The sequence below is a fragment of the Capra hircus genome, chromosome 27 (assembly GCF_001704415.2).
Source record: "Capra hircus breed San Clemente chromosome 27, ASM170441v1, whole genome shotgun sequence".
Classification (NCBI taxonomy): domain Eukaryota; kingdom Metazoa; phylum Chordata; class Mammalia; order Artiodactyla; family Bovidae; genus Capra; species Capra hircus.
Genome location: NC_030834.1, coordinates 8,395,199 through 8,422,898, shown reverse-complemented (window position 1 = coordinate 8,422,898; position 27,700 = coordinate 8,395,199). Strand labels below are relative to the sequence as shown.

The 27,700-nt window shown below is 42.7% G+C and overlaps 1 protein-coding gene and 1 pseudogene across 3 annotated transcripts; both read left to right on the top strand.

The window, feature by feature from the left end:
• POLB (DNA polymerase beta) lies at positions 1–27,700 on the top strand. Of its 3 annotated transcripts, none has more exons than XM_018042058.1 (14): positions 1–241; positions 560–617; positions 3,433–3,499; positions 6,772–6,846; positions 7,456–7,514; positions 9,297–9,346; positions 11,782–11,833; positions 13,621–13,675; positions 13,773–13,845; positions 18,015–18,085; positions 18,758–18,844; positions 24,643–24,707; positions 26,383–26,522; positions 27,461–27,700. In XM_018042058.1, exons 1-14 carry the CDS (start codon positions 181–183, stop codon positions 27,553–27,555), a joined length of 1,008 nt encoding a protein of 335 aa, XP_017897547.1. In that variant the 5' UTR covers positions 1–180; the 3' UTR covers positions 27,556–27,700. The 3 variants fall into 3 exon arrangements, with proteins under 3 accessions (XP_017897547.1, XP_017897548.1, XP_017897549.1); XM_018042059.1 differs by lacking the exon at positions 27,461–27,700 and adding an exon at positions 27,198–27,454 and having other exon boundaries at positions 45–241; XM_018042060.1 differs by lacking the exons at positions 11,782–11,833; positions 13,621–13,675; positions 13,773–13,845 and having other exon boundaries at positions 49–241.
• LOC108634091 lies at positions 15,874–18,008 on the top strand (annotated as a pseudogene).

Sequence of the window (27,700 nt, the reverse complement as noted above, 5' to 3'; positions counted from 1 at the left end):
CAGGCGCCGCGCGACGCGCCCCCTGTCAGAGGCGGCCATTGTTCAGCCGGTCGCGGTGGCTTTGCCGCCGCTGGGCTGGTCCTGCTCCCTCGGCGAGTCCCGGCGTCTCCTCAGAGCTGGGAGAGGGGGCTGTGCTGTCCTGGGCAGTGAGCTCTCCGTGGGCCTCGGGCGCGGGCCGCCATGAGCAAACGGAAGGCGCCGCAGGAGACTCTCAACGGGGGTATCACCGACATGCTCACAGGTTAGTCCGGCGGGCGCCGCGGTCTTTCTCCTTTGCTGCCTCCCCGCCGCCTTCCCTTCCTTCCCTGCCGTCCTGACAGCCGAGGAGGAGTCGGCCGCTCGCAGCGCCGGGTCTTCGGTGCCGGCCTTCGCTCCGCCGCCGGCGGCCGGTTGTTAGCGCTGCTGGGGACCCTCGAGTGCGCTTGGGCTGCCTGACCTGGTGTGCCCGCGGGGGATCACTGGTGCCTTAAGAGTTTGTTAATGCCTCCTTCTAGGAAACTCGGTTCTTGTTTGTTTACTCGTGGCTCTTGTTCACCCAGACCTCTTGTTGCCTTTTCAGAACTCGCAAACTTTGAGAAGAACGTGAACCAGGCTATCCACAAATACAATGCCTACAGGTGGGACGGTGCAAGCGTTCTCTGGTAGCATGCGTTCTGGGATGTGTGGCAGTTGACGGGGCTGAGGGTCCCCGTGGATATTTGAAACATCTGCAGGAGAAAAGAAAAAAAAAAAAAAAAAGCAAGAACTGAGGGTATTGACTCTGGTGGCACCTTCCTGCGATATTTCTGGGAGAGCTCTGTAGGATCCGTTTTGATTGGTTCCCAGTTCTGATTGAAAATAGGTTAATAGGTACTTTTCCCCATCAACAAATGTAAATTACTGAAAATGTAGTTTGATTTCAGGCCCTGATGAAAGACAGTGAGGCCTGTGTTGTGAAATGGATGTGGACCAAGGGAATGTGTTCCATCTGGTTGGTCAGTGGGTGTTCTGTCGCGTTTTGGATCCCATCCTTGTCCATTTCACCAGGGCCCTTATCCCAGCCATTAACGCCCCATCCATCTGCTTCTGCACCCTTAACCTGGAAGCATGTCCAGTCCCTCAACTCTTAAGAGCAGCAAAGCAGTCTTCTTCACTTTCCTCAGCCCTTGAGCTAGCTAGCACCTTTCTCTTTTCTCCACTTTACAGTTAACCTTAAAGAATCTGTGTTCCTTGTCTGGTTTTCTGCGTCCCCAGCCATTCTTTATCTCATTGCACCGTAATTTCCTGCCGTTTCACCCACATCGCATCTTACTGAACTCTCGGTGATGTTCACCTTGACTTCCACAATGGCGCAACTTTCTGTTCTTTCTTACCTTTTAATGCCCTTAGCCCTTTATTCTCACTTCTGTAGTTTGCAGTCTTACCGTTCTTGGCTTTGAATACCAGTCCGTAACTCCAAATCTGTTGTTCGCAGAAATTTTCTCCAGGTTTTCAAGCCTATGTTACCTTTGTCTCTTCCCTTTCAAAGCTAAACTCATCTTCCTTCTTTCCTTCTCACTCAACATAACTAAAAACTGTTTACACTCCCTTTCTTTACCTCTTGTGAATTTCTAGATAAAGTAATTATACTGTAGTCCACACATTTGATGATCTGATAATTAGGTATCCAACCCTATATTCTGTTTGAGTCTTAGCAGGTTCAGAATGGAGGTGTTTGGTCTTGAAGGAGCCCCAAGTGAAAGATAAGTGAGAGAAGGAACAATCTAGAGAAAGGAAATAAAGTGAGCCAGGGCATTGAGACGTGAGGGGTATTTCATTTTGTAGGGAGTCAGTAATTCAGTTTGTTTACAGGATATGTCTGAGTGGGAAATAAGTCTGGAAAAGCAGGTGATGCCTTACACCCCTGAAGGCTCCTCCCCACCCCTCAGTTCCCATACATATTTCTTTTGATGTGGCCAAAGTATTCTCTTGAAAAATAGTTATCTGATCTTGTCATTCTCCCACATTAAATAATTAAATATTTTCTCTTTCCTTTGATAAAGCCCTAAAGCGTCATGCATACAAAAGGCCTTCCATGATTTAACCCTTCTTCCCTTTCAGGCTTTGTGTCATAGGGCCAGTTATGTGGAACTACTTGTCTTTGCTGAAACAATTTCATCCACAGATTGTGCTCAACCTACCTTTCCAGTCTCATTATCAGTAATATGCTAGTAGAAAAGTCAGAAGTAATCTAGGTCTAAAGGTTACATGTGCTAGAATAGAGTGAAAAACGAAGGTCCAAAGACTATGCAGTATTTATGCTTCAGACTTAGAAGCGCTGCTCTGTATGGGCATCAGTGCTTATCTACATTTAGCATTGAAATTATAGACAGGATACCATCAGAGAGCTCCCAGGGTGGACCCAGTCTGTCACCCAATTACTGAACGGGGTGTGTGTAGAGATGGCAAGGATCCCAAGTCAGTGCTTTAAGTGGAACTGAAACGAGAGCAGTGAAAAAACAACTGGTACCTGGACACGGGGATACAGCTTTAAGCCATGAATTTAAAAATAACCATCCATAAGCCAGTTTAGTATGTACTACATATGAATATTAGTTTGAATATTACTAGCTGCACATTTTTTATGAAAGATTATTATGAACAGTTTCTAAAAACTAGCTATTTTAAAGGCTTCCCTGGTGGCTCAGCTGGTAAAGAAACCACCTGCTATGCGGGAGACCTGGGTTTGATCCCTGGGTTGGGAAGATCCCCTGGAGAAGGGAGAGGCTACCCACTCCAGTTTTCTGGCCTAGAGAATTTCATGGACTGTATAGTCCATGGGGTTGCAAAGAGTGGGACACAACTGAGTGACTTTGATTTCGCCTCACCTCTGGTGGCTCAGACAGTAAAGAATCTGCCTGCAATGTGGGAGACCTGGGTTCGATACCTGGGTTGAGAAGATCGCCTGGAACAGGGCATGGCAACCCACTCCAGTATTCTTGCCTGGAGAATCCCCATGGACAGAGGAGCCTGGCGGACTACAGTCCATGGGGTCGCAAAGAGTTGGACACAACTGAGTGACTTTACACACGGCGTATAAATGTATATATGTGTGTATAGAGTCAGATACGACGGAGCAACTAAGCACAGGACAGCACAGATATTTTAAAAAGGCTCAGTGACATTTTCCACTTAATCCCCAAAAGGAAAGACTGCTGGCTTCCTAGATCACCCTAGTTTTACATATACGATTAAATTTGTGTTATTCTCAAGTGTGAGGATCTTCAGGATACTTCCTTCTGAAAGTTAGAGATGTGGATGATCTGTCAGCTCGTTGAGCTTTTTAAGTTCTGCACAGATGTGGGAAATTAGTTATCTTGGTGAAATTTAAGCTGCTTATTTGCTTGTATGTATAAGAAAAATTAACTGCCTCACTGGATTTCTAATTGGTTTTCCTTTTTTCCCCCCTTATAGAAAAGCAGCATCTGTGATAGCAAAGTACCCACACAAAATAAAGAGTGGAGCGGAAGCTAAGAAACTGGTAAGTTTAGTGAGCAAGTTGATTGAAGAGTTCACACATGTACCAGTTTGGTGGTTTCCCACAAAACGAAATTTGCCTCTTGACCCAAACAGGCAAATTTCAGTGCTTTCTTGGAATAATATTAATGCTATCTCCAGCATACTTTTTCACATTCTGAGTGTGTTTATTGGAGAAGAGGGTGGGTTAAAAAGTTTTTTTAATATATGTAATTACAGTTTACTTTTGCCATGTATGCGTGTGTTCATGTTCACATTGATTTTCAGCTTGAGAGTTGGTCCTTAAGAAGAGTGTGGTGACAGATTGGTGCCAGCGCATCTGCTCGTTTGCTATTCCTTCTGATGCCCACGTATAGGGATGTCTGTGAGTTAGAGTTACTCTTCCCAAGGAGATCTTACTTACTAATAATAAGCTCATGATTAAGCCCCTTTGCATAGTATGACATTTAGCCCTGTTCTCTGTAATTTCCATGAAACCCTGTAAGCTGGTAGTGTCACAGTTTCTAGAGGTTTACCTGCATCTCTTGGTAATTTGCATTAACATCACTCGCTAACAGTATCTTAGGGAAGTCTTCGTATTGATAAAAGATTGTAAGTTCCTCAATATTAAGGACCATATCTTATGCATTTGTTGTTAAAAATGCCAAACTGACATGACTTTTTGAGAAGTCGAGGTTCTGATAGTTGCCACCTTCTTTTATTCTTTACCTACCTGTGTAGGTCTCACGAGAGCCCTCTAGAATTTAGGTATTAGTATCTGACTGTCCTTAATTTTCTCATGAGAGCCTGTAGAGTGTGACCTATAACTGCTCTTCTGTTTTCACTTTTCAGAGTTACGATATTAGCATCAGTCTTATGCATCTTATGGTCGAGTGACAGACCCACATTAATTACGTGTCACATGTTCACCTTTTGTGTATTACTCACAAGTTACGCTCGGGGGTTTTAAGTCCTTTGTGCCGCTAACCATTCTCAACTTCAGTAAATCCTCCCCACAGAGACTAGCCTAACACGTTTTAAATACCTTGGACTTTAATTCTGAGTTTCTCTCTGACTCAGTTTTACCACTTGTGCTTTCCTTTTATCACTTTGAATTTCTTTCTTTATGGTAATTGCAGATAGCCTGCTCATTTGTTGGAGGCAAACTTTTGACAAGTTCTGACGGATCTCATCTCAAATCTGAGCTCATGGTATATCTCTAACAGAAATGTAGAAATATCCAAAATTCCTTTTGCATAAGACTGGATTTTCACTGTTAATTTAAAAAGCACAGACCTACTCTCTGGCGCATGTGAGTGCTTCTCAGTAATCTAGAAACTTGAAATTTCCAGAATGAGAGTTTTGCCTTTTGTTGCTTAATGTTAGGTTTAGAAAGTAGCTTAGGCCAAAATTGCTTCAGATCTGTATGTATCTTTTGCTTTAGGAGATGAGAAACGCAAGCAGTTTCCCCTTTTTGTTCTGCTTCTTTTATTCACTCCTACCTATATTTGCTATTTTCAGAGCTTGACTATGCATTCAGTGGTCTTCGGACACTTATTTAAACATTAAATCAGTTAAGAATATAGAAGGGTGAATTTCAGGCTAAGAGTAGGAAATAATTGGCACATGTTATATTTGTTGAACACTTAACTAAAAAGGACCAATAAACGTGAAGAAAAGTTCAATGTCACTAGTACATCAAAGTTGCAAATTCAATTATATAGTGCCCACCAAATTAGCAAATACACAGTGTGGACAACAATGTGCGGAGAAAGACACTCATTTATTGCTGATCGAAGTGTTGGTTATTTATAGCTTTTCTGAAGGATAATGAGGCAGAATGTTGGCAAAATGTGTGTGTGTTTTGTCCCAGCAGTTCCACTCTGAGCAGTTCATCCTGAGGAAACCAGTAGAGAGATATTTATACAAGGATTCACTAGCTCATAAATTTTGAGCATCTGTATGCCAGGTATTCATCCAGGTGCTAGAGATAAAGCAGTGAAAAGATAGAATCTCTGCTGTCTTTAGAGCTTATATTCTAGAGCAGTGCTGTGCAGTATATATTTACTGAACGTGAGTCACATTTAACTAGTGAGCTTTCATTGCTGTTGAGTCGGTAAGTCATGTCCAACTCTTTGTGACCCCATAGACTGTAGCCCACCAGGCTCCTTTCCCCATGGAATTTTCCAGGCGAGAATACTGGAGTAGATTGCCATTTCCTTCTCTAGGGGATCTTCCCAACTCAGGAATTGAACTTGCGACTCCTGCATTGGCAGGCAGATTCTTTGCCACTGTGCCACCAGGGAAGCCCAGTGAGCTCTTAAAATGTGGCTAATATGACTGAGGAATTTATAATTTTGATTAATGTGCACTTAGGTAGTCACATGGAGCTGGTCACTGTCACACTGGCCTGTGCAGTTTACAGCACTGGTTCTCAAAGTGTGGTACCCAGACCAGCAGCCTCTGCATTGCCTGGGAACTGGTTAGAAATGCAGTGTGTTGCATCAGAAACTCTAGGGCAGGACATGGCATGCTGTGTTTTAACACCGTCCCCAGGTTGTGCTGGGGTATGCAGAAGCTTGAGAAAGCTTCCTCTGTTCCAGAGGAAGTCCACAACAGCATTGTTACAATATCAGAAATTGGAACCGTCCAAATGTTCTGCTATAAGTAAATTATGATACGTTCATACAGTGAAACACTATGAAGTCATTAAAGTGGTTGTAGTTATATTTATTTATTGGTACGTGAATTTGTTCATGATGTAGTTTTAAGTCAAAGCACTTTACAAAGCAGTGTGATTCTATTTTTGTAAGAAAAATGTAGGTATATATATACACACATATATATACGCTTGTATATATACATACACAGGTAACTTTGCATGTCTGTGTATGTGTATGTATGTGTATATACTGATTGCAAAAAAGTCAGCATATAGCAGATGTTAAGTGGCAAGATTATAGTTTATTTTAATTTTCAGTGATGAAATTAACAAATGATGCTAATATTTTTCTTTATTCAGCTCTGTAGTTTCTAATTTTTCTACAACAAAAGTTAATTTTTTAAAAAGCAAGAGTCATTTAAAATTGTCTTATTAGGGCTTTTCATTTGGCAATCATTTAAGCATTTTGTCTTTGGGAGAATATATTGTTTTACTGGTGCTCAGTTACCTGTGTCCTTTGGACAATGATCATGTAATGGTCATTGTTTTTTCATTTCTCATTTTTTACTTTATCTTCTAGTGATTTGGTAAGCATTATATTTATGTGACTTTTGTATTTTTTATTTTCTATGTAGCCTGGAGTAGGAACAAAAATTGCTGAAAAAATTGATGAGTTTTTAGCTACTGGAAAATTGCGTAAACTGGAAAAGGTAAAATTTTTACTTATTTGTTTATTTGATAATTAGGACAGCTATCATGTAGCACCACTGCAGAGTAGGTGATATCATTCCCCTCCATGAGACTCAGTAGGTTAAGGAAGGAGCAGTTTATGGCTCTCTAAGTGTCCTGTATTTTAAATTTTAAATATCACTCCTCTAAAATGTTCACTTATTTTATGTGACATTTAAGAGACTGTTAGCCTCTGTAATAGGATTATTTCTTTATTTTCATTACCAGTTAGAAGGGAGATATAAACTTAAACTAAGTGATTGTTATCTTTCAGAGTTTTTATCCTTAAATCCTCCCAAGCAGTTTTTATGGTTTTATTTTATTCTGATGATAGTAATTGTATCACTTCTGGACTTTTATGAATAAGCCTTTAAAAAATATTGGATGAATGAGAAATGAGCCATCTTCATCTGCTTTCTTACTCACTTGTAACCCCTGAGGTTATACATGAATACTTCTGCATGGGTTATCCAGGCAAATGTAATGGCCCTTAATAAGTCTCTTAGCAGACTAGTGTATTTCTAGTAAGTGTTTGAGTCTTCAAAGCGTTCCTAAATCATTGTTAGACTTTTTTTTTTTTTCCCTTAAAGATTCGGCAGGATGATACGAGTTCATCGATCAATTTCCTGACTCGAGTTAGTGGCATTGGGTAAGAATTCTTTTTTAAGCAGATAGGGTTGGTTTAATTTTTTGTGTGTCAGCCGAACTAAAGAAGTCGCTGTTTCCCTTTAAAATCTGTGTCTTTCCATCTCTGTGCCTCTGCCCACGTACTTCGCTCTTCCATACTTCAGATGTTTGAAGCTGGTTCTTCAGTTGCTGGCTCGACTCTAAGAGTGCCATTCAAGGCACCTGTCAGCTCCCTGATGAATCCAGTTTCTAGCTGAGTCCCCAGCCAGAAATACTCTTTCCTTCCTCTGAGCTCTGTTAGCACTTGTTCTGTGGGCGTATTATCACTCCCTCCAAATTATGTCTCTTCTGCCTCTCTGGTCATATTTATCTTAAACATTTAAAATGCCTTTTTTTTTCCCCCCTAAAGCACAGTGCATATGAGTTTGGAACAAGAAGTCAAGTATTTCTTAATGGAGGCACCTTTATCTTAAATTTGATACTCAATAGAGTAAAGATTAACACCAAAATGTTAGGACTACAGCACTTTACTTAACTATTGTCTTGATAGATTGAGGCATAGGTATATGATGATCGTTTCTTAATGGCAACATTTTTGATAAAAGTTATTTTAAAATATTTTAAATTCTTAAACCTAGTATATAGAAAAGGAGCATAACTCTTTGGGGCCCCAAAACAATTATCAATATAAAATGTTAACATTTGTTTTACAGAGCGTCTGTTACATTGTTCTCTTTCCAGGCAAGAAAGCTGAGTACAGAAACTGAGATGGCTGTGGCAGGGTCAGAATCAGGGCCCAGGCCTCTGAGCTTTCAATTCAGATACATTATGCCTGTGCCGTGTTGCCTTTCCAATGTGATTATCGGGTTCTGTACCTCACAGTTTCTGTACCAAGGCTCTTTGTCATTAAAATCTCAGTTTGTTTATCATCTGAGAGGCCTTCCCTCATCACCCAATCTAAAGAAGACCAGCCACTCTGTCATAGTACCCTGTTCTAATTCATCTACCTGGTATTTTCTTTGTTTATGTTTCTATTTATTGTCTCTCTCTACCCACTGGAGTGTCAGTAGGTAAGAGCAGGGCCCTTATTTGTCTTATTCCTGCAGTAGTTTCAGCACCTAGAGGAGTGAAGTCACTCAGTCGTGTCCGACTCTTTGCGATCTGACCCATAATGAGCTCTTATTAAATCTCATTTGCAAGAATGAATAGTTTTCAAGGGCCTGTAAGTCTGGTTTATGGGTAAAGTACATAGGCATTATGACATCTAGCTGCTTGGACGTCTTCTTCATGTCTAAGTTCATGACTCTCTTCCTAGATGAAGGCTTCAAGGATTTGAACATTACCAAAGTAACCGCTTTGGGCTTTGGGGCTTCCCTAGTAGCTCAGTTGGTAAAGAATCTGCCTGCAGTGCAGGAGACTCCAATTCAATTCCTGGTTTGGGAAGATCCCCTGGAGAAGGATAGGCTACCTACTCCAGTATTCTTGGGCTTCCCTGGTGGCTCAGCTGGTAAAAAATCCGCCTACAATGCGGGAAACCTGGGTTGGGAAGATCCCCTGGAGAAGAGAATGGCTACCCACCCCAGTATTCTGACCTGGAGGATTCCACGGACTGTATAGTCCACAGGGTCGCCAAGAGGTGGACACGACTGAGCGACTTTCACAAAGTAACCACACAATAGTTTAGCAGCTCTTTTTTAGCTCACCAGTAACTTCTATGTTTGACAAGAGACAGCATTACTGGTTATTTGTTATAAGGATCCTGAGTTTCACTTGATATTGAGATGGTGTTTTTCTTTCTTTGTAGTCCATCTGCTGCAAGGAAGTTTGTAGATGAAGGAATTAAGACATTAGAAGGTGAGTCTGAACAGCTGGTCACTAATTTCAGGTCAGATATGGTCCTGAAGGACCGGTGATGCTCTAACAAACTGAAACTTGAAAAAAACCTTTCTCAATTAGTAGACACGAATGATGTGCATGCTGGATCCTCAGTCCTGTCTGACTCTGCAGCCTCATGCACTGCAGCCTGCCAGGTCCCTCTGTCCATGGAATTTTCCAGGCAAGAATACTGGAGTAGGTTGTCATTTCCTACTGCAGGGAGATATGAATGATAAGGTTTTCTTTTTAACTATACAGTAAAGAATAGATGTAAAGTGTAGTTTATATTCCCCTTTTAACTGTGTTTTGTTCTATAATTCAGAAGAAAATCAAGAAGAGCAAGGGGAAGCATCTTGGTTTAAAGATGGTAACTTCACTTGCAGATTTTTAGATGATTTTAATTGCTTTTGTTTCTTTAGTAAAATTTTAGACCATTGAAATCCTGTACATTCAGCCTTTAAGCCAAGTCATGTATATTGAGAAAAATTCTGTTAAGGGGCCTGCAATTCTTATTGAAGGAATTTTTGCTTTCAAAGAAGTGATAAAAATAGAAGTCAAGAAATTCTAAGACATTTTCCTTAAACCTAATATAGCAATCTTTTAAACATAATCTGTCTCTTCATGCTTTCAAGGGTATGTACGATATTGATTCATTACAGCCCATCTGTGGCATTTGGGGATTAACATTTGTGGGCTCAACTATTTATAAGCAACCCTAATGATGAGGTGGACAGAGATTTTGGGAGACTGTCCTGGGATTGCATCCAGCTTCCACCAATTTCTTAGAATAGATGACTATGAAGCTCCAGGTTCCCAGCTACAAAATAGTTTCATAGTATCTCATGTGATTTAATGCAGTAATGTCTGTAAAAACTTAGCAAAGTGCTTGGTACCTAAAAATAATGACTGGCTCTTAAAAGGTATGACTAATTAGTCATAGTATTAAGTTAAGAATTTGTGTGAATCTCATAGCTAAGAGTGAACTTGTTCTATACCTGCATCTCATGGAGGGTTAGTGCTTTTCTGCGTGTGGCATATATCATTTATCTGAACAAAATATTGGTTAAGGAGGCCAAGAGTTTGTTCCTCAGAGGTATTCAGTTGCGTCACTTGGGAGCGTCAAGGATCTACAGTGATGGTTTTAGATTATTTCACTGTTCACAGATACTTAATGTAATAGCTGTTGGATCTCTCTATATATGTATAACAAACTCAATATTTCTGTTGCATTTTCAGTCATATACTTAATTTTCTGTGTGCACAAAACTATGATAAATGTTACATGCTCAATGTGTCATAAAGGTGCTTATCTTTCTCTGTTTTGTATCTCCAGAGAGAATTTGTGAACATCAGGTGGCCATTTTGTTGTTGTTCAGCTGGTAAGCTATGTCCGACTCTTTGTGACCTCGTGTGTTGTAGCCCCCTGGGCTCCTCTGTCCATGGGATTTCACAGGCAAGAATACTGGAGTGGGTAGCCATTCCAAGATCTCCAGGAGATCTTCCGGGCTCAGGGGTTGAACCCCCGTTTCCTGCATTGGCAGTCAGATTCTTTACCACTGAGCCCCCAGGAAAGCCCAGGAGCGACCATAGGCATTGCTTCTGAATCATACTTATCCTCTCATTTCTTTAACAAGGCTCATGCCTGTGCTCATACCCACGAAGGGACCATCCAGGTGGATCTGAGTCACTTTCAGTTTAAGACATGACAGTTTTTCTGATGAAAAAATGACAATAATACCGCTCCTTTCAACAGAATTTTTAGCACAGTGGCTGCACAAATCAGTACACAAAGAGTATTAACTCACTGAAAGAGTGAATGAGCAAATGAACAGTATGAATGAATTTCTGTGGCTGCTGTTAATTATAAATTAAGCAATATAAGTCCTTAGAAGGGTGGTGGCCACCACTGGTGACTTAGCAGTAAAGAATCCACCTGCCAATGCAGGAGACATGGGTTCAATTCCTGGTCCAGGAAGATTCCCTGGAGGAAGAAATGGCAACCCACTCCAGTATTCTTGCCAGGAAAACCCTCGAAAAGAGTTGGACCCAGCTTAGCGACTGGACAACAATGGAAGGTCCTTACAAGGCTGCTTTTTGCTGTACTCAGTGAAAGTTTGTATGATCTTGGCATGTTTTATGTACTGTTTTGTATAACTATAATTGAGATTTTGACTCAGTAAATAAAAATGATTATGAAATCAACTGTTAGGTTTTACTACATTGACTTGAAGTCACCTTTATCAAGTCCTTAGTATCTGAAAGTTTTTTTCATTGTCTTTTCAAAGTAATTCCAGTGTTTCTCTAGGTAGTCCTTTGAAGAAAGGATCACTGAATTTAGCATTTTTTCCCCCAAAATTGGAAAATGTTTTTTTCCCCAGAAATTAGCACCTTAACTTTATTTATCTTCTATACAGATCTCAGAAAGAATGAAGATAAATTGAACCATCATCAACGAATTGGGCTAAAGTAAGATAGCAAATTTTCTTTTGACGCTTGAAGTGTAAAAGTAAAAACATTTATAGCCATTCATCTGTACCCCATAAGTCTTCAGACTTAGCTAAACACAAATCATTTTACTGTTCAGAAACGTTAAGGTTGTTGCATACTCCTGTAGAGGGTATCCTTGTATTCATTCACACGTGTGTGTGTGTGTGTGTGTGTGTGTGTGTGTGTGTGTGTGTGGTTCCCTCATTCTCTTGACTTTGGCTGAGAGCTTCCCCCTAAAATACACAGAATGGGGGGTGTCAGTCAGTCAGGGTGTTTGTTTCTTGCATGCAGTGTTGCAAGCACTGCACTCAGCAGAGGTTAGTGTACAAACAGCTTCAGTGTAGCTCTCAAGAATTTTAGTCTCCCTGAGAAGATGGGCCATGACTATGAAACACTTAATTGTTTAAAAAAGGAATAGGAAAAATACCCCAAACACCTAAATAACAGAATAGGAATAACTAGTAGACATGTCATCTGTCAGCATGGGTAATTTCTTTGTCAAGTGTGAAATACAGAACCCCCCCTTTCTAACTATTTATAGCACATAGTACATTAGCCATCTCTACCCTAAGCTTGTATCTGCTCTGATCTTGTATTGTCTTGTGGGCCATTCAGTCCTAATAACTTTCTGAACTTGCCTGATGATGCCTTAGCACAATATTTGAAAATTTATCCTGACCTTCCAAAACTTCAGATCAGTGAGACATCAGGATGGTGTGGTTCCCACTCTCCTTGCACGTGCAGTAAATGGACATCTTCTGAAGAACTTGCTTGTTGTGAGAATTGGTTTTGAACAGTTTGTTTATCATTCTTGGATGTTACTTAATAAAGAATCTGCCTGCCAGTGCAGGAGAAGTGGGTTTGATCCCTGGTCTGGAAAGATCTCCTGGAGAAGGAGTTGGTAACCCACTCAGTTGGAATGCCAACTCATTCAGTTATTTTTGCCTGGAAAATCCCATGGACAGATGAGCCTGGGGTCCATGAGGTTGCAAAGAGTCGGACACAACTTAGTGACTGAACAACAATGTTTTAATAACATTATTGAAATATCATTTCATATACCATATACTTTACCGATTTAAAGGTATCAGTCAATGAGTTTTTGAAGTATATTCCCAGAGTTGTACAACCATCACTATAGTCAATTTTAGAGCATTTTTATTATCCCCAGAAAAGCCCAAACCCATTAGTGGTCACTCCCCATTTCTCCCTAGCTGCCCTTCCTTCCCCCAGCCCCTGGAACCACTGTTCCACTTTCTGTGTCTAATAGATTTGGCTATTCTGGATATTTCATGTAAATGAAATAATATAATATTTGGCCTTTTGTGACTGACTTTCACTTAGCATAATGTTGTCTCAGTTTATCCATATTATAGGATCATATTTTAAAATATTTATACAAGTATTTTTCAGGATTTAAAAGCAGTAAATTGCAATCCCTGAATTTGCTGGTACAGAGCTGTCTAACTTGAATCCATACTAAAATATATGTATTTACTCTTGAAATGTGAAGCTTATTTAAAATGAATTTGAATGGAATATCTGCAATATGAGTAAGTGTGACACTTCCGGGTTTTGATCCAAGTTAAGGAGTAAACCTTTCCTCACACTGCCTCCCCCCACCCCTCGCAATTTTACTCTTAATGAATTTTTGTCTTGATTTTTTAAATATCTGCTTGTATAAAGATGCCCAGTAAGGTAAACAATTTAATGTTAAGATTTAAATTTTACAAAAAATCTTTTGTCTACTTATTCTGTCTTTATAGATATTTTGAGGACTTTGAGAAAAGAATTCCTCGTGAAGAAATGTTGCAAATGCAAGTAAGAGTGCCCTGAATTATATTCTTTAATTAGAATTGAGAATGTCACTTGGTGAAAAGCCATTTTTAGAATACTAACTTAATTTTTCTTCTATTAGGATATTGTACTAAGTGAAGTTAAAAAAGTGGATTCTGAATACATTGCTACAGTCTGTGGCAGTTTCAGAAGAGGTAACATACTTCCTAATCTTAGGTTATTTATGCCTTGATGTTAAAATTGGCTAATGCATGCAAAAAACATGGATTAAAAAGATGTAACCTGTGTTACTTCATAGGTTTGCTAAGACCTTGTAGTATTAACTAAGTTTATGAGTAAATTAGAGGAATATATGAGTAAATTTGGAGAAGGCAGTGGCACCCCACTCTAGTACTCTTGCCTGGAAAATCCCCCAGATGGAGGAGCCTGGTGGGCTGCAGTCCATGGGGTCGCTAAGAGTCAGACACAACTGAGTGACTTCACTTTCACTTTTCACTTTGACGCATTGGAGAAGGAAATGGCAACCCACTCCGGTGTTCTTGCCTGGAGAATCCCAGGGACAGGGGGAGCCTGGTGGGCTGCCATCTCTGGGGTCGCATAGAGTCGGACACGACTGAAGCGACTTAGCAGCAGCAGCAGCATGAGTAAATTAGAGGAAGTTCATCCTGATTTTATGATAGGATGGGTTTTTTTCCTGCTGTTTTGGTTTCTGGGCTGCGTTGGGTCTTCATTGCTGCACATGGCTTTCACTAGTTGCAGTGAGTGGCAGCCACTCCCAGTGGTGAGCAGGCTTCTTGTTGCGGTGGTTTCTCTTGTCCCAGAGCACAGGCTCTAGGCATGCAGGCTCAGTGGTTGTAGCACACAGGCTAAGTTGTTCTACGGCCTGTGGGATCTTCCCAGACCAGGATCAAACCCATGTCTCTTGCATTGGCAGGCGAACTCTTAACCACTGGACCACTAGGGAAGTAAGTCCAGCATGGGCTTTTTTGATGACCAGTTTTAATAAAATTTATAACATAATTTTATTATTATAAAGAACCTGCCTGCCAGTGCAAGAGACATAAGAAACACGGGTTTGATCCCCGGGTCAGGAAGATCCCCTGGAGGAGGGCATGGCAATCCACTCTAGTATTCTTTTCTGGAGAATCCCATGGACAGAGAAGGGCAGGCTACATACAGTCCATAGGGTCACAAGGAGTCGGACACAACTGAAGTGACTTAGCACTCACATAACATAATTTTAGGTGTATTAAATACTAGTAGTTGTTGTCTGGCCAGATGCTAGTGAAGCTGTGGGCAGGTTTTTTGCTTCTTGTTTTACTTTAATTTTCAAAGTTTTCTATAATGAGTTAAATTTTAATGTCTCAGGAACACCAGTTTAAAACCAGAACAGCCAGGTTCTTTACATCTTGATTTACTATGTGAATATGAGCAAAGTAAGAACCACTCAATCCAAAATTTTGGAAGGGTAACCTAAAATTTGAAATTGTTATTTTTGATCAGTGTGTCTTAACTCACTGTGACCCCATGGACTGTAGCACATCAGGCTTCCCTGTCCTTCACCATCTCCTGGCGCTTGCTCAAACTCACGTTCGTTGAATTTGGTGATGCCATCCAACTATCTCATCCTCTATCCCCTTCTCCTCCTGCCCTAGATATTTCCCAGCATCAGGATCTTCTCTAATGAGTCCGCTCTTCACATCAGGTGGCCAAAGTATTGGAGCTTCAGCTTCAGCATCAGTCTTTCCAATGAATATTCAGGACTAATTTCCTTTAAGATTGACTGGTTTGATCTCCTTGCAGTCCAAGGGATTCTCAGGAGTCTTTTCGAACACCATGGTTCAAAAGCATCAATTCTTTGGTGCCCAGCCTTCTTTATGATCCAACCTAGTTTACCCCTATTATCTTACAAAGTTGAGAAAGAAAAACTTTATATAAACTTTGGAATAGATGTCCGACTAAATCCATGGCCACCTCTGAGTTCTGGTTAGGAAGTGGTAATAGGCTGTCAGGAATTCCCTGGGAAGCTGCTCAGATAGTCTAGGATTCTTATCTATGACACCATAATAGTAATGGTTAACAATATTCTTTAAATGAATGCATTAGTAAGAATTGAAGGCGCAGAGTGAGTGAGCCGGCCGCTCCGGGGGGGCGGGGGGAGCAGCGCCGCGGCCGCCGCCTCCGCCGCCGGGACCAGGGGGTAGGGGGGTGGACACGTCTCGATGCCGGGGGAGACAGAAAAGCCGCGACCCCCGGAGCGGCAGGACCAGGGAGGGGGGCCGGCGGCGGCGGAGCCCCAGCCACAGCCCTCTGAGGCGGCGGCGGCGGCGCCGCCCGCGGGGGCCCCCCAGCAGCCGCGTGCTGAGGGGAGGCCGGGATCGGGGCCGCGCCGGCGCGGCCGCCGCCGCCGTGTCCCATCGGAGGAAGGCCGAGTACCCGCGCCGGCGGAGGAGCAGCCCCAGCGCCAGGCCCGCCGACGCCCCGGGGCAGCCGGCCCCGGCCCAGGGCAAGAGGAGACCGCGCCTGCTATGCATAGAAAAAGTATCAACTGAGAAAGATCCCAAGGAAGAGAAAGAGGAGGAAGAGTCTCCCCTAGATCAGGAACCTTCCGCGGCTGCAGCTCGGCCTAGGCGGGGCTGGCGCTGCAGCAGCCGCACATCCGTCTCTCGGCATGGCATCGCGACGCGGAGAACACCCGCAGCTCTCGGTCCAAGACTGGTTCCCTGCAGCTCATCTGCAAGTCAGAGTCAAACACAGATCAGCTTGATTATGATGCAGAAGAGCATCAGTCTCCAGGTGGCATTAGTGATGAGGAAGAGGAGGAGGAAGAAGAGATGTTGATCAGTGAAGAAGAAATACCATTCAAAGATGATCCAGAGATGAGACCTACAAACCCCACTTAGAAAGGGAAACCCCAAAGCCACGGAGAAAATCAGGGAAGGTGAAAGAAGAGAAAGAGAAGGAAATAAAAGTGGAAGTCGAGGTAGAGGTGAAAGAAGAAGAGAATGAAATCAGGGAAGACGAGGAGCCTCCTAGGAAGAGAGGAAGAAGGCGGAAAGATGACAAAAGCCCATGATTACCCAAAAGGAGAAAGAAGCCCCCCATCCAGTACATCCGCTGTGAAATGGAAGGCTGCGGGACTGTCCTTGCTCACCCGCGCTATCTGCAGCATCACATTAAATACCAGCATTTGCTGAAGAAGAAATATGTATGTCCCCATCCCTCCTGTGGACGACTCTTCAGGCTCCAGAAGCAACTTCTCCGACATGCCAAACATCATACAGACCAGAGAGATTACATCTGTGAATATTGTGCTCGAGCCTTCAAGAGCTCCCACAACCTGGCGGTGCACCGGATGATCCACACCGGCGAGAAGCCGCTCCAGTGCGAGATCTGTGGGTTCACATGCCAGCAGAAGGCGTCCCTTAACTGGCACATGAAGAAGCACGACGCAGACTCCTTCTACCAGTTCTCCTGCAACATCTGCGGCAAGAAGTTTGAGAAGGACAGTGTGGTGGCGCACAAAGCGAAGAGCCACCCCGAGGTGCTGATCGCCGAGGCCCTGGCCGCCAACGCCGGCGCGCTCATCACCAGCGCAGACATCCTGGGCACAAGCCCCGAGGCCCTCAGCCCACCCGCCGGCGGCCAGGGCCTGCCACTGCTTCCCGAGCCCCTGGGCAACCCCGCCCCCGGAGAGTGCCTGCTGCTGGAAGCCGAGGGCGTGAGCCTGGTGACCGACGGCAAGCTCTTCGTGGGCGGCGGGGGCGGCACGGGCGCGGACGGGCTGGTCATGAAGTCGGACATCCTCGGTGCTACCGCAGAGGTCCTGATCGAAGACTCGGACTCAGCGGGGCCATAGCCAGGGGCGGACCGGGCGCTGGGACGGCTCAGACTTTGTATTTAAAAGACAAAAAGGACAAAAAAAAAATTTAAAGCATTTAAAATATAAAAAAAAAAAAAAATTAAAAGAAGTGAATTTTCTGATTAATACAGGGTTATATTATTATTTGAGAGTCTTAGGCATTTATTTAGTGTTCATAGATGTATTTTAAAGCTATATTTAAATATTGTTTTTATCATTATTGAGTAATCTCTTAGCTCCATTTTTAATAACATAACTAATTTTATACAATGCATATCTAATGTCAGTTACTGTTGTTATCTGAGATTCTGTTGTTTACATCAATAAACCTGAATACTTGGACAGGAAGTTGACGTCTTTTAACTAATTCTGAATGTGAAACACAGTGAAATAGTTAGGCAATAAGTTAAGGTTCTTCTTACGTGTCATCACCTCAGTTCAATATTTGCCTCACTGCTACATTTACAAGGGGAACTCCATACATGATTTTTGCTGTTATAGGTGCAGAGTCCAGTGGTGACATGGATGTCCTTCTCACCCATCCAAGCTTTACCTCTGAGTCAGCAAAACAGGTACCTCTGAACTTATAGGCAAAGGTGATCAGTCTTAACACAGCAATGAATATCATTTTCTAAGAGATAGTTGGATATTTTCAGAATGAGTTTTTGTTTTAATTTTTCTGAAAGTCAGTTGAATCATTTTGTACTGATTGAATTCTGTGAAAGGCAAAAAGTAAGTTGTTGAAAGGAACGCATATTGTTTTTCCACAGAGAACTGACAGAACAGCCTAAGATTTAAAAGAGATGAAGTGTAGTAAGATACTTCCAGAATTATTTATTGCCTAGCATAGATACTCTAGAAATATCCAGTAAAATATTCAGGCTTTAACATAGAAGTATTTTGCTATTTAAAATATTGTATTAAGAAACTTTACCTCTATTAGAAGACCCATGAAGGCAAATGTTTTTTATTTTGGAATATATACCTTTTAAAGATAAGCAGGTAACTTTTTTTTTATGAAACAGGTAAAGACAAATGATGTCTGTCTGGAGGTGTCACGGGATTCGTGAAAAGCAGTGGTTTCATTTGATAAGGGGAATTTTCTGTTAGAAGAAAAAGTTGTCAGAGCATAGGAAAACTAGGCATTTATGCAGAGAGCATTGGAAACTCATGTTAAAAACACTTCCTTTTTCTAACAGGGTAATTACTTTTTTTTTTCCTTATCTCTGATTATGATTCTACAGCCCAAACTGTTACATCGTGTTGTGGAGCAGTTACAAAAGGTCCGTTTTATTACAGACACTCTGTCAAAGGGTGAAACAAAGTTCATGGTGAGTACTCACTTGAGTTAACACATTTGAAGAACAAGTGTGGTGACCAGTAACTGTTCTGAGTGTGACCTCACTGTAGCTTAGTGTCCGTCAGTAAATAGGACATTCTGGACCTTAGAGGGGATATATTCTCTAATCTGAGAATGTTTTAGTAAAGAGTCTGTTCAAAATTCCCCACTTGTAAATAATCTGTGCCATTGGAATAGGTGGTGGTGGTGGTTGTTCAGTCACTAAGTTGTGACTCTTTGAAGCCCTATGGTCTGCGGCATACCAGGCTTCCCTGTCCTTTGATATCTCCCATATTTTGCTCAAAATTGTGTCCACTGAGTCACTGATACCATCCAACCATCTCATCCTCTGTCACCCTCTTCTCCTCCTGCCTTCAATCTTTCCCAGCATCAGGATGTTTTCCAGTGAGTCGGGTCTTCGCATCAGGTGGCCAAAGCATTGGAGCTTCAGCTTCAACACAAGTCCTTTCAAAGAGTATTCAGGGTTGATTTCCTTTAGGATTGACTGGTTGGATCTCCTTGCTGTCCAAGGGACTTTCAGGAGTCTTCTCCAGCACCACAGTTAGAAAGCATCAGTTCTTCAGTGCTCAGCCTTCTTTATGGTCCAATTCTCAAATCCGTACATGGCTACTAGAAAAAGCCATGACTTTAACTATATGGACCTTTGTCAGCAAAGTAATGTCTCAGCTTTTTAATATAGTGTCTAGGTTTGTCATAGCTTTTTCTTCCAAGGAGCAAGCATCTTTTAATTTCATGGCTGCAGCCACCATCCACAGTGATTTTGGAGCCCAAGAACATGTATCTGCCACTTTTGCCACTTTTTCCTCGTCTGTTTGCCATGAAGTGATGGGACCAGATGCCATGATCTTAGTTTTTTGAATATTGATTCTTAAGCCAGCTTTTTCACTCTCTTCTTTCACCCTCATCAAGATAATGGAATAGGTAATTAGGCATAATCTGCTCTTTTTAAAATATCCATAATGACTTTGACACATTATGTTTTTTCCCTAAAATAGCAAATATTCTTTGACTCAGAATGTATTAATAATTGAGATTAGAATTGTCTGAAGAGTATTATGTGTGACAGCACGAAAGAAAAAAGGCATTAGGGTCAGTGATGGAACGTCCAGGGAAAGAGCCATGCGGTGTGAGATGATAGGTGGGGAGCAGCGCCTGCAGAGCATCACGGAGAAACCCGCTGCCACGGACCATCGAGGTCCTGTGGCCTTCCTGGGGAATTAAGACTCAAGGACTCAAGACAGATGGCTGACGGATCAAAACCAGATTAAAAAATGGTCCTGTGTAGAAACGGGAGACAGGGAGAAATCTTAGGGCTAAGGTGACAAACCACCTTCGTCTGCTGCTCCCTTAAATATGGCATGTGGACCCTGTCTTCTCCATGCTCCCTTTTTTGTGAGCTGTGCAACTGAAAAGAAAGAGCCTGTACTTCTGGAGTGTGGATTAGGCTAAAGTTAGCAAGAGTCTCTGTGTAGATTCGACAGTCTTAGCTGAAAGTCAAAGGTGGTTGAGACAGAAAATTGAAACGCCACGTCATTTAGAAACTAGACCGTGGTTGCCAGGGCCTGGGCAGGGTGGCAGGGAGGTGGGAGGGAGTGCTCAGTGGGGACAGTGTCAGCTGCAGACAATGATACAGTTCTGGAGATGAATGGTGGTGATGGTTACACTGTGTGAATGTGCTCTGTGCTGTTGAACTACATGCTTAAAAATGGTCCATCTTGTGTAATTTAATCACATGTGCAGAAAATGTTGTTAAGTTCGTGTGATTTTAATGGGCTATGAGAGTGTATTGTCTAAGTTGGACACACTTTATCAATATTTTCAAAAGAACTTTGGGAAAGGTAAAAATAAAAATCCCAATCAGTTTTAGGGAATTAAATTTTTATCGATTCTCCTGAGTCTGTCAGGTTTTGAGCTTTTAACTCTGTGTCCAAAAGTGTATGCACCCAAGATATTAATAAAAATAGGGTTTGTATGTGCCCTATGAACATTCTTTGGGATTTGGCTTGTCTATAATTCCCTCAAAATGAATGTGCACAAATCTTATATTTAAAGAACATTCAGTCAGATAAAATTCTAAAAATAATATGTGCTGGACAAGTTTGGGGTTTTTTGTTTTGTTTTTAAGTAGTAAGAAAGTGTCCTGGTATGCCTGCGCATATTCGGGGAACTCTTGTGGCCTAAGTGGCTTCCTGCAATAGTCAGGTTTGTGAAAGGCAGTGAGCTATCTCCTGGGGAACTGCACCAGCTGTTTTCAGAATTAGCCACCAGGAAGGTGTTTATTTCAGTAAAAAAAGCAGAAGCTTTTTTTTACAGTCTGAACAGCATTCTGCTGTGCCCAAAGAGACCCAGAGGGAAGACCAGCAGAGGCTGTAGTAATCCGGCTAGCAAGAATACAAGGACAAATTACAAGCTGGCGGGCTGGGTGTAACCTGTGAAGGGAGGTGGGCAGCCAAGTACATGAATGCTGAGAGTTGCTGGCGGTAGTGGAATTCCTAGCTTCTCAAAGAGAATCCTTTGCTAGTCAGGTCATGGGCAGCCAAACCCCAGTGCTGCTGCAGGGTTAGCCAGGTCAGCCTTTACAGAACCTGTGCTGTGTGAGAGGCAGGGCCACTCCCTCATCCTGGGGTATGGGCTGGAGCGGTGGGAATCTTGGCTCTCTCTTGCCTTCCTGTCCTCGTATATACCTGGCAGCACATGTACAGATCTTGCCAGAAAGGGAATCCTCCCAAACCGATTCCCAGAAGAAAACAGGTTGAGAAATAAGAAAACAGTTCTATTTTTTTGTTTGCTTTTAAAGTATAGAAGACTTTAATGACTGTAAGATCAAGACACTAAGGCCTTTTTGTTGTGACATAAGCGTCCATCTAAGTGGGTTTGTGTATAAAGTTCAGGCAGTGGACATGTGCTTCCTGTATTTACTGAAGCTTAGAAAAGGCTACGTGTGAGCCTGCTGTCTTGACATTTGTCGTTCATATTTGTTAGGATGAGAAGCACTCCCGGTCAACTTTGAACTCGTTTTGTTGTGGAGGCAGTAAGAAGTGGTTTGTATCTGGTGGCCAAGATGGGGGTGGGTGTGAGCGTGCTGCCTTGCAGTCAGTAGATCTGGGTACAGAGGTTGTAAGGTTTGAGCTCCATTGCCAGTTCTTTGCACAATGTTGGCAAATTGCTTTACTCCTGTAAGGCTTTAATTTTCTTATCTATAAAATTATATCTTTGCCCTCTGTCAAAGGACTCTGCACACAGGTGATATTCAGGCCATATATGTGGAAACTTTGAAGCGTCTGTACCAATATCTTTTGAAGATACTGAATCTTTGAAGAGTTGTGCAGACTGTTATACTAGGATAACATATAATAATATAAAAATAGTGTGTTTCTGTTTGGAAATAGATCGATGAAAGGAAGGCAGTAGTCTAGAAGGTATAACACTGGGGAACAGAAGAAGGGATGGACAGAGGGTGGTGCTGTGAAAAAACAAAGTGGGGAGAAGGGCTATCGGTCAGACGAGAGGCTGTATTCAGTCGGTTCACCAAACAGAGTGTGTAGCATCACAGCGTTCTAGGCTCTGCCCCAGGAGCAAGGGATAGATGAGTGAATTTGAGTGCTACTTTTATTTGACGGGCGTGGAAGGGACTGCTTGTCCACAGTGAGTATATTAAGTAGGTGAGTTGCACGGTAGGTTAAGATAATAAATGTGTGCTCAGTCACTTCAGTCGTGTCAGACTCTTTGCAACCCCGTGGACTGTAGCCCACCAGGCCCCTCTCTCCATGGGATTCTTCAGGCAAGAATACTGGAGTGGGTTGCCCTGTCCTCCTCCAGGGGATCTTCCTAACCCAGGGATCAAACCCAGGTGTCTTACACCTCCTGCATTGGCAGGCAGGTTCTCTACTGCTAGCACCATCTAGGGAGTTCAGGAGAAGGTATTAAATAAGATGACCTTACTGAGATGACACCCAGGGAGAGGCTTGAGGTGAGGGAGTTAGCCCAGCAGATCTCTGGGGGGAAGGATGGCAGGCAGGAGTCAGGGCAGTGACTCTGGGCACAGAACATTAGTGAAGATCACCAAAGAAGTTTTACGATCTCTGGGTTTCTGAAAGGAAATTGGTTGCAAAATGAATTCAGCTTATGAAGTAGAATAAACTCCACTCTATATCAATCCAGTTGATTTCAGAATATCTTGTTGCTATAATCACTGACTAAATAGTTTGAAAGATACAACCTTCTCTATGTTTTTAAAGTTATCTTTAAAACATGAATTCCTTTAAATTAATAGTAACGAAACCTTAGGAAAGTCATGGTTATTCCAGATCTTCTTGTGGACTCATGGTCTTTAGTTAATTCAACTATTCTTCCTGTGAATATAATAACATTTGGAAGAAAAACCAATTTCTTCTGCATTTAGATACTTTTTTATATAGATGAGTACCACTCATATCTTAGCGTTTTTGTGCAGGTTTGGCCTCAGAAGATGATTTTCTGTGATCACAGTGAGGATTTCAGGGGACAATAGGAGAAACCTCGGCCACACGAGAGGAATGGAGGAGGCTTTATTTCAGAGTCAGCATAAAGCTGCCTCATTGAAATGCCATACAAAACTAATCCACCCACTCTAATAAAGACTTTACAGTGATACAGAGAAATTCTTTAACACCAGCACTTCAGAAAAAGTTCAGGAAATGAAATTTAGCCTTGAGGAAAGGAACAAACCCATCAGATGGAATCCTGTTACTGGTGTGACAGACAGCAAGATCATTGCCCATGGTACTCAGACCTCCATGTCAGCAAGGTAATACCTCATAGGAATTCCATCTGAGTTGTAAGTGTTAGTGCCTGAGAAGGTAGGTTTCATATTTGAAGATAGACAGGATTCGTTAATCTCTCAGCCAGAGGAGTTGCTAAAGAAAATAACCATTTTAGATTTTGATTCTTCTGTGTTGCTGAGTGAAACGGATGGCTTTTAGTGACGTGTGTACCAGCTCGACTGCCCTTCAGAACTGGAAGCTTGTAACTTGTGTATTTTTCTCGGAATGTGGCGTTTGAAGCTTTAAATTTGAAAAATGACAATGTTTTTCTTTTTTACATATTTTACATATGGGTTGTTGCCCAGCCCATAAACTTTCCCCATTTTTCTGGAAAAGGAAAAGATAACAAAACAGACCTTGATAATTGTTTAAAAACTACCGAAGTATAAGGAAACTCCCCCATAGAGAAGGAATAAAACAGTCCTCTATCTTTTAATTTTTTTCTTAATTGTACTCTCTCTGTCTTCTCTAATTTCTGGACGATATCTCCAACTTCCAATTTTTCTATAATATTTTTAATTTTGATTTAAATCCTTTCCTAGAGTTTTCTTTTTCTGTAGCATTCTGTCCTTGTTTCATGGATAAAATATCTGTAATCTGAGAAGATTACTGGTAGCTTTTGTGTGTGTGTTTGTCTTCCTGAATAATCATTGTTTCTTCCAAGTTGCTTGTTTCTGTTTCTTCTGGTCTGTCTTTCGTGCTTTCCTTGATTATTTTCTTGTTCAGAGTCACAAAAAAGCCAGATGGCTCATCATCTGCTGCTCCCTGTGGTTCTCTAGTAATCACGAAGCATTACAGTACAGGGGGTGATGACATAGAACAGAGAAAAGTTACGTTACAGGTTTTCACAGGCTAAAACCACCTCCGTTGAAAGCAGAGGTAACTTCACACTTAACAATATTTGATTAGAATTAAGCCTGAAATTTTTAAAAAAATCTTTAAACTTTATTTTAAATATCCATTTTAGGGTGTTTGTCAGCTTCCCAGTAAAAACGATGAAAAGGAATATCCACACAGGAGAATTGATATCAGGTATTGTTCAAAATTTGTTGCTGACCTATTAACTTCTCCTTTCTTTTCTCCTCCCCCCCCCACCCTTCCCCCGGGTATATCTTGGAATTTGCATAAATATCCAGGATCCCTTTTCATTCTGCAGACCCATGCTACTGCTAAGTCATTTCAGTCATGTCCAACTCTTTGTGGCCCTGTGGACTATAGCCCGCCAGGCTCCTCTGTCCATGGGATTCTCCAGGCAAGAATACTGGAGTGGGTTGCCGTTTCCTTCTCCAGAGCATCTTCCTGACCCCGTTTCTTACTTCTCCTGCATTGACAGGTGGATTCTTGACCACTAGTGCCCCCTGGGAAGCCCCTGAAGTGCCCTATGTCCTTGCAATAGACACTTTTTGGCCTGAAAGTATGTAAAGAGTAACACTATCGACAGAATCTGCTCTATTATCTCTGGATTTGCCTCTTGATAAGGTGCCTTCCTTATCAAGAGAAGAGCAGTTCTCTTGGGTTTCCTTACCCTACTGCTCTCCACCCGGGTGCCCTTTCCCAAGAAAATCTCTTGCTTTGTCAGCTCATGTGTCTCCTCGGGCAATTCATTTCCGAGTGTTAGACAAGAGCCCAGTTTCGGGCCCTGGAAGGGGTCAGCCTTCCTGCAACAAATGGCGACTCTGGTGGGACTCTTCTCCGCTGAGACTGACATCCTGACCACTCGGGGTACTCGGGCCAGCTTGCCTGCCAGTGGACCAGACCCAGCGGCCGCAACTGGGACCCTTTGGTTCCTGGTCTCCTCCTGACGCGGACAACTGGCCAGAGTGCCCCGACCGGTAAGGAACAAGAGATTTATTGACCTCTCTCCCCTTCCCTCTCTCTTTCCTCTGCTTAACCCTTCCTATCCTTGCCTGTTTTTCTGGTCCCCTAGTCCTGGATGCAGGAATCTGGTTGAAAGGCCCTCAGCCAGAGCTGAGGATTGGAGACTGATCACCTCCTCTTGGCAGAGAACTTGAATTCTGGTTCTGGTCTGGTCTGATTTCTGGTAGGGGCGAGTTCCAGTCCTCCCTTCTCTGGAGGCCCAGGGAAAAGTCCCATAACGCCTGGGTATCTGTAGGTGGCAGGAGACATCTGTAAGGCCACCTCTTTCACCTCACCTCTCCCACCTCCTCTCCCTTCTTTCAACCTGGCTTTCTTTCCTCCCTTGAAATCTTTGATGTTAGTACTTGGCCCTAGTGGTGCAGAAGGTAAAGCGTCTGCCTGCAATGTGGGAGACCTGGGTTCGATCCCTGGGTTGGGAAGATCCTCTGGAGAAGGAAACGGCAACCCACTCCAGTATTCTTACCTGGAGAATCCCATGGACGGAGGAGCTTGGTGGGCTACAGTCCACGGGTTGCAAAGAGTCGGACACGACTGAGCGACTTGACGCTCATTTTCACTTTCAAGGTGCCTGCCACAGCATGAGGTGGATCCCGCTGGGGAAGGTGGTCCTGAGACCATCTTTGGGTTTGTCCACACCCCTTGCGGAGTGTGGTTTACTGAAGCCTGCACTAACTGCACGGTTGAGGACATTTGAATGGTCCTAGTGATGGGGGTCTCTTTAGGTTATTGGACTGCACAGGCTTGTATTGTGCCTTCCTGATTGTGAGTCCTATTTTTGCGAAGTTTGAAATGCATAGTAAAGGATTGCTCGCTTGTTTCTTTTGTTTAGGTTGATACCCAAGGACCAGTATTACTGCGGTGTCCTCTATTTCACCGGGAGTGATATTTTCAATAAGAATATGCGAGCTCATGCCCTAGAAAAAGGCTTCACAATCAATGAATACACAATCCGTCCCTTGGGTGTCACTGGTGAGTATTTGTGTCTGCATCGGAGATAATCCCAGTCATCGGGATATTTTGGTTTAGCAACTTTGGTTTTTCTAAGAGCCTTTAAGTAACCATGGCAGTTAATTGTAGTTTCTTTAGAATTGTTAGTCCCTCAGGCAACAGAGAAAGCTTTGCTCCATAGGTGTTCCCAGGCCCTCAGCTCATGATGACAAGATTTAGTTATTTTCTGTGTCCGAATGGATTAAATTCTTTCTACTTCCATGGTCAGTAAAAAAAGAAGAAACTCTTATTGACCTAAAGGATTTTTGTTTTCTTAAATGTGCCTCCAAGATTTCAGGAGAACTCAGGTGTTGCTCCTTTCAGTGTCAGGCCAGACTTGGTAGCTTTGACTCCAAACTTTCACAGTTTAAAGGGTAAGAATTGCATAGTCTGTTTTATAGATCTTGTTAACATTTCACAGTCTATTTATTATGTGGTCTACTGTTATCTGCTAGGAGAATGAAGATTTCGTCTTTTTGTCCTAAAACTGTAAAGTAGGGCTGTGCTTGTCACGTGTCAGTGGGTGTACAGACTACATGGGACCCTCACTCAATGCAGGTTTCACTTCAGTGGGCTTTGCGGAACTGCTGCATTGCTAGTCCAGGGACCGTGTGCTGAGCTGCAGAGGAACTCACTGGAGTCTTTTCTCTGGCACAGGGGAGATCCAGCAGAGAGGAGAGTCATGGATTAGGGTCACTTCAAAGGGCCAGAGTTGAGGTATTCAGGTTCGTTGTGTAGCGCTGGTGATATGTGTGTGGCAAAGCATGAACAGAAGCCCTTGAGGGAGGTCTTTTTAAGTCACTTGTGGACTATTTTCTTTTCGCTCTGAAAGCAAGTCCTATTCAGCTCTCCATCCTGACCCCTCTGTAACTGAGCTCCAGAACTGGCTCATGAGGAAGGTCTCTTGGCCCTCCTTGCAGGCGTTGCCGGGGAGCCCCTGCCCGTGGACAGTGAGAAGGACATTTTCGACTACATCCAGTGGAAGTACCGTGAGCCCAAGGACCGAAGCGAGTGAGGCCCGTCCTCCCCGGCACAGCCCAATCAGAGTCTTAATTTATTTCTTAAGCTTTGCTATGTAAGGGTCTGTGGTGTTTTTAAATAACTATTTCTTCTTCATGCCGTAACCTGCACTGTAGTCAATAAAACCTCTTGTATGATTA